Source organism: Dermacentor andersoni, chromosome 4 (genome assembly GCF_023375885.2).
Source record: "Dermacentor andersoni chromosome 4, qqDerAnde1_hic_scaffold, whole genome shotgun sequence".
Classification (NCBI taxonomy): domain Eukaryota; kingdom Metazoa; phylum Arthropoda; class Arachnida; order Ixodida; family Ixodidae; genus Dermacentor; species Dermacentor andersoni.
Genome location: NC_092817.1, coordinates 2,783,342 through 2,797,845, shown reverse-complemented (window position 1 = coordinate 2,797,845; position 14,504 = coordinate 2,783,342). Strand labels below are relative to the sequence as shown.

The 14,504-nt window shown below is 49.8% G+C and overlaps 1 protein-coding gene across 1 annotated transcript; it reads left to right on the top strand.

Moving 5' to 3' along the window:
- Positions 1-2,052: 2,052 nt before the first annotated feature.
- LOC126536028 (uncharacterized) lies at positions 2,053-8,037 on the top strand. The gene is made up of 4 exons (XM_072287489.1): positions 2,053-2,142; positions 4,114-4,309; positions 4,648-6,300; positions 8,015-8,037. The coding sequence occupies exons 1-4, from the start codon at positions 2,053-2,055 to the stop codon at positions 8,035-8,037; spliced, it is 1,962 nt and encodes a 653-aa protein (XP_072143590.1).
- The last annotated feature ends 6,467 nt before the right edge of the window (positions 8,038-14,504 follow it).

Here is a 14,504-nt window from a genome sequence, read left to right as displayed (position 1 = left end):
TGTGCGTTCCCTTTATGTTACTTTCTTTTTATAAAAACAAATTAACTAACATGTCAACTATTACGAACATCATTTGTTTACCATAAAGTTAAAAAACTTATCGATCACGCGCCCTGGTAAGCCTATCGGATAGCTCACCCCACTGACGTCATATGGGTGATTTCCGTCATATGGGTAGGGGCGGCTTAAAATTCCGCCGCGCAGTGTGCTGCGATCGGCAGCGATGTGCATTTTTAAAACCTTATAATAAATTACACGCTTTACACAGAGCACTTAGATGCGTCATTTAATGATCAGAAGGACCTACTCTAACGACTCAGTACGTTTGTAGAAAATCGTCAAAATCGTTTCAGCGTCTCTTTAATGCCGCGCTTCGATTTCTCATGCAAGTAGTGTCCGCCTCTTTGAATAATCGAGCTCCAGGACTAGAATTATGCTATCAATCACAGGCAATTTTCTTACATTGCTGTAAAGCTTAAGAATCCCACCGTACAGTGTGGTCCGTGCGCTGTCCGCTCTGATTATTCCGCTGCAATCCGATTTGAATTATTAATCTCGCAGCACAGCAACATGCACAGTAAACAGATTCGAAATCCACTGTCTAAAACAGTCATTAGCATTAGACCCACATAACGTCCCATGGATATCATACCTCAAATATCTGTATGCTATGTATAATGGACGTCCCCTAGATGTTTCAAAAAAGTACAGGTATTAACATCCGATGAACGTTCCTTGGGTGTTTCGAGGGAAAAGATCGCGTCCAGTAGACGTACTGAAAGAGCTGAATGCATGGTTTCGCATGTCCCTATAACGTTCGGTTCCGGCACCCGTCGGAAGCTTGACGGATGGCCAATTTTATTGTGCACAAGCATCCTATGGCAGTCCGCTGTAATATCCGGTGGATAACTGTGGAAATTCGATGGACATCCAAATGTCGCAAACTGTTCACTGGGGCCCTCTGGGTAGATAAGCATGAATAACCAATTCCTTGCTCTATTCAAGCCTCGCCTATCGAGATTTACAAAGTGGGTAGAACATGGCGCGAAATAGTTCCGCTTAGCTGCCAACACGTGCCAAAAAATTCATCGACTATTACAATACAGCCTGATGCGAAATTTCAGCGCAGCTCTGTACGTGTTTTCATTTCGCGATATATTGGCTGGCGCGGACGATCTGCCTCGTGTGGTACGTTGCAAGCGGAGCGAAGTGTGGCGCAAATGCCTTGCTAATCGGGAGATCACGAGTGACAGCGCGTGGGCGCGATTCAGGTCAGCCGCCGCAAACAGACCTCCGCTCATGCAGTGCTTTGTTTCTATATATGGTATCGGTAGACGCGCTTGCCTGATTCCTTACCGATGGCGTCCTCAGTGAACAGACGATGGCGCGCTACTCTGACGCCGTCTCGTTGAGGTCGTCACCGCAGAGCCCGTCTTGCGCGTCATTGCGCTTTTCTTCTCACGATTTCGCCATACCCTCCTCCTCCGCTTTCCGCCTCATGGTTGCCCTGCACCCTTCTCATCCACTTTCCGCCTCAGCGAAGGCCGTCTTTCATCCACGCTCCGCGTTCGCTCTTTCATCCTTGGCTCGTTTACGCCAAGGACGCCGACGCTCAACACAGGAACGGGCGCCTAAGTGCAGCGCTCTAATATTATTCAGTTAAATCTGTGATAGTCCAGAAAACGCTGAGTCACACGGCGTTACCCTGACACACTGTCAGACGTCGCAAGGTTACTTGATTTTTTTCACTAACTAGAGAGCCTCAAGCTAAATCAAAATGCATGCAGACGGTTTTCAATCCATTTCCCGGCGATTTGTCAACGAAAGTGGTTAATTTACCCACCCTCAAACTGAAAGATGCGGTTTGCCCCCTCTGTTTTTCTAACCTAACTCAGCCGTCCCGAACACCTTTGAGGTTGGCGGTGCAAAGTGTGGCGTACTTTTGCCGGGGAATGCAAGAGCGATGAGGTGGCCGACGTAAGGGCTATCCGGGCTGTAAAGCACTGGGGCTGCCATCAAGGAGTCTCCGTCGTCATGGTCAGTCCTACCGCGATGCTCGGGGGTCGGCCTGGTGGCGAAGTTGGACGACAGGAACGCGATGGCAAGCAGCAGTACAAACAGCACCTCAAGCACGGACTCGATGTAGTGTCGCTTGATGCACTGAACAAACAGTGTCCGCCAGAGAACGGCCCATGTCTGCCGGCCCATGTTCTCGCTTTCACGATGCCACGCATTGGCACATACCCACAGCTCGGGAACTGGTCAAGAAGCGGACGGTAGAATGAAAACGTGCACGCTGAAACAGTGGTGCTGATTAATTACAACATAGAAGCAATTTTTTTTCTCTGGGGATCTTTATTTCACAACAGGGGAAAAAGGAAGTAGGTGACGCGTTGAGTATTATGCGTAGTATAGGGAAACTAGTTTGAATGCGCCTCCCCCTTTTTTTTGTCTCTTCTCTTAAAAACAACTTTGCGTGTGTCGAGCCCGACATGCTCTTCTCTTGCTGTTTGTAGGAAATGAGAGATTTACAAGGTGCAGGACACAAACATATCCAGCTTTTCTGGACACATACCAACTAGCGCCCCAAGCGGCCGCGGCACGAAGCTAGCGCGGTTTCATTGGAACGAGCGGGTTTTTCGCGAAAAATTAAATCTACAGCTCGATTATTGAAAAAGGCAGCAAACAGACATGTTCTAGAACACAATCGACACCAGGCAAATGTACTGATTACGCTGTGGAAAGCTAGAATTTTGTACCCAGGGCGGTTAAAGATTGAGCAATGGAAGCTTATGGAAACCGACGAAAATTTTTACTCGATTTTTGAGACAAAATCGGTAGCTAGCTGTGATAAAACTACGGCTGCTATCGTAAAAGCCGATACAGCATACGTAGTCCGGAGACTCGGCTTTCGAATGGTGCCTATCTGGACTCTCTACGCATGGTGCAACACTGTTCCCCAAAGCGGTTTTTGAAAGACAGTTGTAAGGTCGCTCTGATTGTTCGTGTGCTTAAGTGTCACGAATCGGGCCACGTGCGGTGTGTATAGAGAGGGGGTTCACTCCCCCCCCCATGTCAGAGGGGCAACCGTTTCTGTATTATGTGGGGTCACGGACCGCGCGGTTTTCGGTGACGCGTCGCGGCAGAGGCCAGGCGGGCGAGTGCCGATTCCGGGAAGTCGGTATTGTGCGCAAGGGGTTGGCAGTCTGCCGACGGTCGCACGAGTCTGCACAGTCCTGCCTGGAAAGGGACCGCTGTACGCGGTATCGTGGGTCTGCCGCCCGAGTGCCTGACTAATTGGAGGCGCCGGCGAGGTTAAGAAGGGCTTAACAAACTTGACCCCGTGCCGCATATACGGAGAAGGAATCTATTCTTCTACGCGTCCGGAACGAAATCGCCAGCCGTGTTGTTGGGTGCGACTGCCTGTGGGGTGTCGAAGGTCAGCTTACAGTGCACGCTGTAGGGGTGCGGTGTACACGTGAAGAGTGCATTCGGACGGCGGCGTCTTGTAAACACGCACTCGGAGAACTTTGTCTTGTAGACAATAAGTTTGAAGGACAAGGAGGGCCATCCGTCTCCCACACGACCAAACTTTGAGTACAGCGGCACTACGTGGTGTCGATGCCCCTGCTTCCGAGACATTTGCGGCCTAGACGCCGTTGGGATTTGAGGCGGTCTAGCGATAACTTGTTCGGGCCTGGCGTGTTTTGCTGAGCCCGTCACTAACTACGTAGAAACGAGAGGGCAACGGAGTTTTGGGGAAAAAGGAAAAGAGCTTTGTTTTCCAATATGTTTATTTTTAAGAGTAAGCCCATCCCTCTGGGTTGTGGCTTAACAAACGGTTGACTCTGATTGGCAACTGAACCTGTGGGACGGGCCAACGGCCCTACCGCCTTTTTTTTTCTTTGTATATTTGGGCTATAAAAATCGGGACGACATGCTGTCCCTCAGACTTGGCTGAAATCAGGATTGCTGATAGATCAGTGAGCCTCCGTACTATGTACGTTAAAACGAGTCTGGGCTCTAACAGTCATTGAGACAGTCGATGAGTGAGACTTTGTTTCTCAATTGTTCATGTTTGTAATGTATTTGTTTTACCTGCCATGGATATAGAAAAGTTCAACTATAAATACTTCTTGTACATCTGATCTGCATCGTTTCCTGCCTGCGTTTGATCAACAACTGCCGATCATCGTCCGAGAAGCTTCAAGTTCCAGCGGTGAAGCGAGGACAGAGAACGAACGAAACATTACTGGCGCAGCACGACAGGATCGGCAAGCCCCACAACGAGCAACGAGCAGCGAGCCAGGCGCAAGGCAACAGAGGGCCACCAGCCAATTCCGCAACGGTTGCAATTCATCTGGACGAGGACGTCAGGCGGCGCCCCCAGCAGCAACGGGTGAGCGGGATTCCTTGCGTTTTGTCTAGGTTGGCATGGCTGTTGTTCAGTGGGGTTAATGGTGTTCACGCGCAGAACAGCAAATGCGATTGAGGCTAGCGTAAACATTGATACGACATCTGAACAAAGAGAGGGTCAGAGACGGCAGGAACTACAACGCGTCGGAGAGACCGAGTCTGAGACGTCGGATACTGAAATGGATAGTGAGACGCAAGGCGCTTCGCAGGCTCCGAGCACGACAGATCCAGAGGCCATGGCGGTGAGACGCCTGGAGATGGAGCTAGAAAAGGTGCGCCTACAGCTAGAGTGCGAGCGCATTGCTCTACGGAGAGTGGAGCTTGAGCAGTCGGGCAGGCCGCCTTCGGTGTCGGAAGGAAGTGATCTCCGCCGTGCCAGCACGGATGGAATATCACAATGTGCTAAAGTGCTTAAGGCATACCGGTTGCCGTGTGACGCTGACGTTCCGATATGGTTTGATGAGGTTGAAAAGTTGTTTTTATCTTTTCAAGTACCGGAACACAGCCGTGTACATTTGATCATGCCTGCGCTGGCCGAGCGGGTCCGTTATCTGTTGCGTGGCCTCAATGACGAGGAATGTACAGATTACGAGACTGTAAAGAAGGCAGTATTAGATGAACTTAAGCTTACGCCAGCTAAATACTTGGAGAGGTTTGAAAAGGCATCTAAACGAAAGGAGGAAACTTTTGCTCAGTTCGCGTCCCGCGCTAGAACCTATTTGGCATATTACCTTCAGTCTCGCAATGCAAACACAAAAGAAGCTATGACGGAGCTTATGGTCGCTGACCGTATGAAAGCCAGTCTAAGCTCAGAAGCCCTTGAATATGTTCTTTTGCGGGAGGGCGAGGATTGGTTTAAGCCAGTGGAGGTGGCGAAAGTGCTCGAGACTTTCGAGCAAGCTAAAGGGAGAGGACGAGCAACTAAGCCAGCCGCAACAGCCTCATTGCCGCAGCACGCAAAACTAGCTGGCCCGCAGAGGACAAATTTAAAATGCCACGTGTGTCATATACAGGGTCACCTAGCCAGAGACTGCCCAAAGGCTTCCGATAAAGAACCGCAGGGGAAGGCGCCGACTGTGCCAAAACAAAGGGTACAGAAGGTTGCTGTTGTAAGTGAAGAACCTCCACCAGAGCAAGAAAGGGTGCTAAGCGCTAGAGTACAAATCTTAGCTCAATATGCTAGTTCAGGGAGGTCAAAGCTGGACCTTATCCCTATCATGTGCGGGGGTATAGCAACAGAAGCTGTGTTGGACACAGGTAGTGAGATAACGGTCGTCCGTAAAAGTATGTTGCCCGTCGTTTTACAGGAGTCATCAGGAACAGTAAGACTCGAGTCGGCATTCGGAAACAGCGTTCGAGCTAACCTAGCTACGCTGCCCGTAGGCATGCATCGCCCGGGGGCTTCGATACAACCGCAGAGGATCGATCTGGTGTGCGCGGTTACAGACGAACTTGCAAAGGGGGTTGACTGCCTGCTGTCAAAGGAAGATTGGGAACTACTACAGGCGCAGGAAAAAGAGGAGTTTGGACGAGAAAATATTCTGCGGGTAGCCAATTCCGTTGGGGTCCGATCAGTCAAAATGGTCGATAACACTGAGCCAGACTGCGGTCTAAGTTGCGAAGAAACGACAGATGAAATCCCTAAATTGCAAGAGAATAGTTTCATACCAGATGTCACTGGGGTGCCCAGTCAGCGGGAGGAATTTCGAGCTGCTCAGCTTGCCGATGAAAGCCTAAAAAGGGCCTGGAATGATGCGAGAAACGACAAAGCTGGCATGTTCGTGTCAGACGGACTTTTGTACCATTGGGATTCTCCATCGGGCCTACCAGATGAAAGACGCAATGAGGCAGTGCCGCTCCAATCCCTGACAGCGAGGGCCACATGCGAGGCTTTACTGGAAATTTTCAGTCATGCTGGAGTGCCGGGAACGATCTGTTCAGACCAAGATACTAACTTTAAATCTCAACTGACACGGTTAATGTTAGAAAAACTGGGCTGTTCACCCAGGTTCTCCACTGCCGAACACCCTGAGAGTAACGGAGTAGTTGAGAGATGGAACAGAGTCCTCAAAAATATGCTGTATCATGTAATGGAGCGGGACCGAAGAAACTGGGACAAGCTCATCCCATTTGTTCTTTGGGCGTATCGCTTGCAAATAAATGACAGAAAGACTTCGGTAGTGGACGCTAACCGACTCAGGCCGTACTACGCTAGAGTGAGTCATGTGGGGGTAGTGTTCGAGGAAGACGGAGAATTTGGTGAGGTGGAATACGCGCCGCAAGCTGTATGCACTTCAGTGAGCGAGCACGCAATAACTGAAGACAAGCTAGCTCATTTGGGTTCAGATGCGCGCACGGAAATCGAGGCGGTATTTGAGAAACATCGCTGCGTCTTTGACGGAAAGCCTGGGAGGGCGCTAGTAGGGCGGCACCGCATCGAACTGGAGGAAGGATGTAAACCAAAGAGGACGTTTCCTTACAGAGTCCCTGAACTACTAAAGAAAGAGGTTAGTAGGCAAGTGAAAGAGCTTCTTGAGTTGGGCCTCATATATCCTGTGGAGAGCGAATTTGCACACCCGGTTGTGTGTGTTGGTAAGAAAGACGGGTCAGTGCGCATGTGCGTCGATTATAGAACGCTTAATGCCGTGACCAGGGTAGATGCCTTTCCAATGACCAATCCACGGGAGCTGATCTTCAGAGTTGGTCACTCGAATTTTATAACAGTCGTCGATCTGAGGAGAGGCTACTGGCAGGTACCGATGGAACCCCAGAGCGAACATCTTACGGCATTCGTGACACATGATGGGCACTACGCATGGAAGGTAATGCCATTTGGGCTGAAAAACTCTGCGGCTACCTTTCAACGGATGGTTAATTCATTGCTGGCTGCGCACCAAGCTTATGCGTCGGCGTACTTAGATGACATTGCAATCTTTTCAAATACCTGGAAAGAACACCTGCAGCATGTAGACATAGTGCTTAAACTGCTAAGTGATGCTGGGCTGAAAGCCAGCCCTGAAAAATGCCAGGTAGCGCAAACTCATATCCGCTATTTGGGACACATAGTTGGCTCTGGAACTCATGCACCAGACCCTGAGAAGATAGCTGCCATAGAAGACCTTGTGCCACCTCACACAAAGAAAGACTTGCGAAGTCTGTTGGGGCTTTGCGGGTATTATCGGGACTATGTCTCAAACTACGCCGACGTGGCGAGCCCGCTTACAGCTTTGACAAGGCGAGGGGTTCCTAATTCAATTCCATGGTCGGAAGAAGCGCAGTGCGCGTTCGAAAGTCTGAAATTAGCTCTCTGTCAGGCTGTCGCCATGAACACTCCTGAGCCTCATCAGCCGTACTGGCTATTCACTGATGCGTCAGCGACGGCGGCCGGTGCCTGTTTAGCTCAAATGTCAGCGGACGGAAAAGAAAAGCCAATCGCTTTTGCTAGCCATCGCTTTAACCCGACACAGGCGCGCTGGTCGACTATAGAGAGAGAAGCCTTTGCTATTATTTGGGCACTCAAGAAATTTGACTACTGGCTTTTCGGAGCAGTGGTGAATGTTGTCTCTGATCATAACCCATTGTCATATTTGACAACCAGCACCCCGCAGGGGGCCAAGTTAGCAAGATGGGCGCTTTCACTACAGCGCTACAATGTAACGGTGCGTCACCGGAAAGGAACATGTAACGCCAATGCTGATGCATTATCAAGGCTCTCGAATCGTTCATGGGAGCCAATCGAGTAAAGAGCAGAAAAGAAAGGATAGACAAAAACAGCCATGCCAGCTGGGACAGGCGTGAATGTTCCCGTTCACCCGAAGGACGTGTGCGTGGGACAGTTCAGCCTTGATCAAACTTTTTGTGGTTGTTGTCGTCCATGTGTGTGAGGGTTATAAGACTGGACATACTATATATGTATATAACCTGCATATGTCACTTTTCTGCTGTTGTGCCGTGCAGTGCGTTGGAGTGTTACTGTACATACATGAGTATTTCTTTTGCATGCTCACTGCCATGAATGTGTTGATCTTTCGCCCTTTTCTTTTATCGCTGTGAGAAAATTGTTTTTTTTCTCGGTCCTTTCAGTTCATTTTCCTGTTCCTTACGGACTCCGCAGCACCCGTGTTGGGCAGAATATGTCAATTTTCTTTGACGGAACTTTCAGAGCCTAAATTCTAGGATACAGCGCCCTTTGGCTCTTGTAGTATAGCTGGGAACATTGTGAGCCCAGTATACTCTTTAGGAGGGACGTGTAAGGTCGCTCTGATTGTTCGTGTGCTTAAGTGTCACGAATCGGGCCACGTGCGGTGTGTATAGAGAGGGGGTTCACTCCCCCCCCCATGTCAGAGGGGCAACCGTTTCTGTATTATGTGGGGTCACGGACCGCGCGGTTTTCGGTGACGCGTCGCGGCAGAGGCCAGGCGGGCGAGTGCCGATTCCGGGAAGTCGGTATTGTGCGCAAGGGGTTGGCAGTCTGCCGACGGTCGCACGAGTCTGCACAGTCCTGCCTGGAAAGGGACCGCTGTACGCGGTATCGTGGGTCTGCCGCCCGAGTGCCTGACTAATTGGAGGCGCCGGCGAGGTTAAGAAGGGCTTAACAAACTTGACCCCGTGCCGCATATACGGAGAAGGAATCTATTCTTCTACGCGTCCGGAACGAAATCGCCAGCCGTGTTGTTGGGTGCGACTGCCTGTGGGGTGTCGAAGGTCAGCTTACAGTGCACGCTGTAGGGGTGCGGTGTACACGTGAAGAGTGCATTCGGACGGCGGCGTCTTGTAAACACGCACTCGGAGAACTTTGTCTTGTAGACAATAAGTTTGAAGGACAAGGAGGGCCATCCGTCTCCCACACGACCAAACTTTGAGTACAGCGGCACTACGTGGTGTCGATGCCCCTGCTTCCGAGACATTTGCGGCCTAGACGCCGTTGGGATTTGAGGCGGTCTAGCGATAACTTGTTCGGGCCTGGCGTGTTTTGCTGAGCCCGTCACTAACTACGTAGAAACGAGAGGGCAACGGAGTTTTGGGGAAAAAGGAAAAGAGCTTTGTTTTCCAATATGTTTATTTTTAAGAGTAAGCCCATCCCTCTGGGTTGTGGCTTAACAAACGGTTGACTCTGATTGGCAACTGAACCTGTGGGACGGGCCAACGGCCCTACCGCCTTTTTTTTTCTTTGTATATTTGGGCTATAAAAATCGGGACGACATGCTGTCCCTCAGACTTGGCTGAAATCAGGATTGCTGATAGATCAGTGAGCCTCCGTACTATGTACGTTAAAACGAGTCTGGGCTCTAACAGTCATTGAGACAGTCGATGAGTGAGACTTTGTTTCTCAATTGTTCATGTTTGTAATGTATTTGTTTTACCTGCCATGGATATAGAAAAGTTCAACTATAAATACTTCTTGTACATCTGATCTGCATCGTTTCCTGCCTGCGTTTGATCAACAACTGCCGATCATCGTCCGAGAAGCTTCAAGTTCCAGCGGTGAAGCGAGGACAGAGAACGAACGAAACATTACTACAGTCATGCAAATTCACGTGACATCTATAAAGATTGACTGGGGCTTAGCTAAGGTTAAGCCTGGATATCTCGAAGCGAAAAGGTTCGGTGATGCTTATGGTTTAGCTTATGGTTATGCTTTATGATTTAGCCTATGGATATGCTAACGGTTTCACTTATGGATATGCTTTGGTTAGCTTATGGTTATGCTATACGTGTGCCTTGTGTAGTTATGCAAGTTGCTTATCAATGATATATACTATAAGTTATGCAGGATTATTAAACTTCTTTATTCATCATTGTTGGGCACATTGTTTTGCGATTTCTGTACACCCATAAACACAGTTCTCTGTATCGGTAGTATCACTCTCTTCTTCCATGTTGAATGCGCACGCCTATTCTCTGGCAAGCGGTAAAATAGTCGGCATCCGCAATAAACACGTGCTTGCGGCGAACGTCAAACGATGACGCATAGCGCGCGGCAGTGGCCACCTGCACCGACTCCGAACACGCTTACGGAGCCAATTTCGACTCCGAACACGCTTACGGAACCAATTCCGACATACGCTGGCTCGCGCGAAGCGCGCTGTTGACTAGCGTAGTAGTGAAGCTTTTCGCTTCAAAAACCCGAGCGTATCACTTGCGGAATCGCTGAAAGCCTAGGCTGAGTCGTTTAATCGCTCGCACCTATCGTTCCGCGTCTGCTGGCAGCGGTTGAACGCCATGCCGCGCGACATTCTCTTTTTTTTTTTTTTTTCGGCGGCACGTAGAACTCGGTTCCACAGTTCCCACCAGATAGGCGTAACACGAAACTTAAGATTTGGTTTTGGTTTCTTAAAGAATGCTCTTCAAATATATATTCAATTTTTACTTCCTAAAACGGAGCAATGGGTTGCTCATTTGTTAAGTCATCGCTTTATTTTCAGATTTCATTCCTTGGACAACATAACAACAAGCATGCGCGTCTTTGTTATGTTTAAAAAAAGAAAAAAAAAACTGTCGTGCCTTGTAGCATGGACATGCATGCTCCAAAGCTTTGCATTGAATTGAATGCACAATAACGGGTAGTGACCGCGCACAAAGTCCGCAAGTGCGTCCTCAAGCTGTGGATGTACTGCACGACGTCCGCGAAAGGACATTTTGCTCGGTTTGCACGCGAACAACTTATCTCTCTGTCCGCGCCAATACCGCACGCTCTTCTCCGAAACGCCGAACATGCGCTGAGCGGCCATGTTCCCGTTCCGAACTTTTTTCTTGAAAGCCGCTGTAAACTGCCTCCGCGTGCCGCCTACTCATTTCTAACGCGGAATTGCACACGAGGTCAAACAAAACGGCGCACGCGAAGACTTAACAGCCAGGGAACCATGGAGGAAGGAAACTGAGGAGAGGCCCTACCCCCTCCGCGTGCTAGGAGAAAAGTGTGGAGGAAATGACGTAGTATATAGGTTCTCCTTTGTTTTGCTGTTTTTTGATTTCTTTGTTGTAGTGGCCCCGCCTTTGGGGCCACAATGGCGGCTTTGTTATTGTTCTGTGCGCTCCACGGAGGAAGGAAACTAAGGAGAGGCCCTGACGTCACTCTTTGTGAAGCAAAAGTGAAGCCGGAATTTGGCGCTGCTCACGGCGATGCTCCGCCTTTTGGGCCACCCTCCTCTCTTGTTTACATCTTTCGCGAAACCACGCCGCGCTGCGCGTGGTGTCGCGCGCGGAGCGCGCGCGCTCGCGCAACATCTGGCAGAGCACGGTGCAGGTAACACAGCGCAACAAGACACGGTGACTAACGCAAACCCGCCCACTCAGCGCCTTTGCCACGGCCCGAAACCTACCAGAGCAACACGTGTGAGCGCTCAAAACCATAACAACGCCGCCATTGTGGCCCAAAAGGCGTGGCCATACAACAAAATAAAAATAAAAAAGCAGCAAAAAATGAGAACCTACTACGTCATTTCCGCCACACTTTTCTCCTAGCGCGCGGAGGGGGTAGGGCCTCTCCTTAGTTTCCTTCCTCCGTGGTGCGCTCACACGTGTTGCTCCATAGGTTTCGTGCCGTGGCAAAGGCGCCGTGCGGGCAGGTTTGCGTTGGTCTCCGTGTTTTGTTGCGCTGCGTTATCTGGCCATGCTCTACCAGATGTTGCTGTGGCCAGGTGGGACAGGAGGAACTAAAGTTCGTGAAATGAACGCGCATGCAACGCTGTACACAATGTACCGCGCCACGGCAATTGCAACGGACGAAGGAATATCCGCGGGAAAGTTTGCCCTCTTTGGCGGAATCATGCTAACGTGCTGATTGTTCAGTATTGCTGCGGAGCGCGCGGGTCCGAGCAGCACGGTTGCGCGCAGCACGGCGTGGTTTCGCGAAAAATGTAAACAAGAGAGGAGAGCTGGCCCGATAGGCGGAGCAACGCCATGAGCAACGCCAACTTCCGGCTTCACTTTCGCTTCACAAAGAGTGACGTCAGGGCCTCTCCCGCGTTTCCTTCCTCTGTGCAGGGAACGAAAAAAACAATGCAAGCAATCGCGTTTGGATGTCGGTACGGCTTTGGCTATCCGTTCGCGAACAGGTACGCCGCGGGTTGCCAGACTGCGACTCACATTCTGCTAATGGCCGCTATATAAGACGAGGGGCGACTTCCACTTGCTGTTAAGAAAATATCTCGACTTATATTCCGGTTCATACGGTACTACAAGGGATTCAGGCAGGTCTAGTCCTCTCCCCGTAAAAAGCTAACAAAGAAGGAGGCCGTCACTTTGTGCTTAATCCAGACTGGCATGTACCCCAACTTACATATTAATGAAATGCACTGAACGGCATACCCTGCACGTTGCCCATGGTGCTCAGAGAAGCCAACGCTTTTACATACCACCTGGACATGCTGGGCCATCCCCGGACTGCCCCCTATAGACCAAGCGAGTGCGGAGCGGTGGGAGGAGCTGTTGGCCAGTGACAGCCTTGACAGCCAACTGTCTGATCAACAAGCCGGGCAGAGCAGCAACTGCCTGTGGCACCCTGGACTGAGGGAATCCACCTCCACAAGAATGGGAGCCATGAACCAAGTGGGCCCCCAAACCACAAACTCTACTCATTCCTTTAAATAAAGGTTTTTCCCCTGCGACACAGCGCTGTGCCACTACGTGGCTGGGATGCAGCAGCGCCGACTTTCGCTACCGGTACTGCGCGAAAGTAAGAGTGGAGGCGCACAGGCACACATTTCTGTGCGCCTCCACATTCCGCAACTGAGGCAAATCACAGTTGCAGCGCAGGGCAGCGTATTACTGTGCTTGATTTCTTTTTAATGCACTCGTGTGATGTATCCAGTATCATATTGCCGTCCCCACCGCAAATACAGCTGCGAATTTCTTTGTGTTTAGCTTGGCAAAATAGACAGAACTCACTTACACACAAAATATATGTTTTGCTCAGGGCTCACTCAGACTCACTCACCAAAATTATACTCAACTGCATGGTTTTCACGTTCTTGCGCAAGCGCCGCGTAACAAATTAATCCTTGTATTCATGGTGGTGAATCATATGACGGCAATGTTAAATTTCTAGAAATACGAAATGCCACTTCAGATGGGAACATGTTATCAAAGCTGAATTTTCCTGAGTGCATATACGTCTACATCTGCCTTAGAGAGACTTCCTGTCAGCGCACTTCAAAACTTTAGACTTTAAACCCACCTCACATATGATGCAAGTGACTTTTCTGTACTTTAACAATACGAATTGCTTTTTCGTTTAACTTGGAGAATGCCAACAAACCTGAAAAAGGAAGTAGTTGAGAGGCAAAGAGAAAAGGTGACAGGACTAACAAGTGATCTTTATTCTTGAAAACAACTTTCCCCAAGTCTGCACTGAACATGCAGAAGGCACAACATATCACATTAACGGCAATCACCTTATCTATATACACGGCAAGACACAAGGTGATTACCGTTAACAGGATATGTTGTGCATGTTCAATGTGGACTTGGGGCACATTGTTTTCAAGAATAAAAATCACCTGTTAGTCCAGCCACCTTCCCGTCACTTTGTCTATGTTTGCCTCTGAATTGTTCCTTTTTCTCTCCAAGTATAACCATGTACCAACAAGCCACTCTCATGGTTTTGTTTAACCTCACATCGCCACAGCACCCTCACCATGTGAGGGTGCCCATGTCTAGTGGCAAATGGAGGGCATGACAATCGTCCTTTGCACGCTTGGCACACACACTCACTGGGCCCCTTCGATTTGTCATCCCGGAATGTCCAGCGCTGCCGGAGATGCTCTATATGCAATACCCATGGGCAGAAGCATGGATAATCGAAGAGGCCCTCTGACGTTATTAGGGAGCGAAGACAACGTCATAACGCCAGGTGGCAAAAGAGCAGGTGCAGATCCGGCCTACACGACTGTGCCTGTACCACAAAAACTGTCCTTAGAGGATATTCATGCCGTACACGCGCACAATAGACACACGTGTAGACAAGTCAGGGCTAGCAGACGATGCAATGAGCAATCCACATTATGTGCGTGTCAGCCAGTGTCTACCAGGCAGTGACTCCGTGCAATCTCGTGGCCAATAAATGTTGTTCCCAATGACAGCAACCA

Bases quoted from the DNA above. Each gene is read 5' to 3' on its own strand.
- LOC126536028 (XM_072287489.1), top strand. From the start codon at position 2,053: ATGCTCGGGGGTCGGCCTGGTGGCGAAGTTGGACGACAGGAACGCGAT. The intron at 4,310-4,647 runs GCGCAAGGCAAC...CGACAGATCCAG, and splicing joins AGCAACGAGCAGCGAGCCAG to AGGCCATGGCGGTGAGACGC. The intron at 6,301-8,014 runs GCGAGGCTTTAC...TTTGACAACCAG, and splicing joins CCTGACAGCGAGGGCCACAT to CACCCCGCAGGGGGCCAAGT.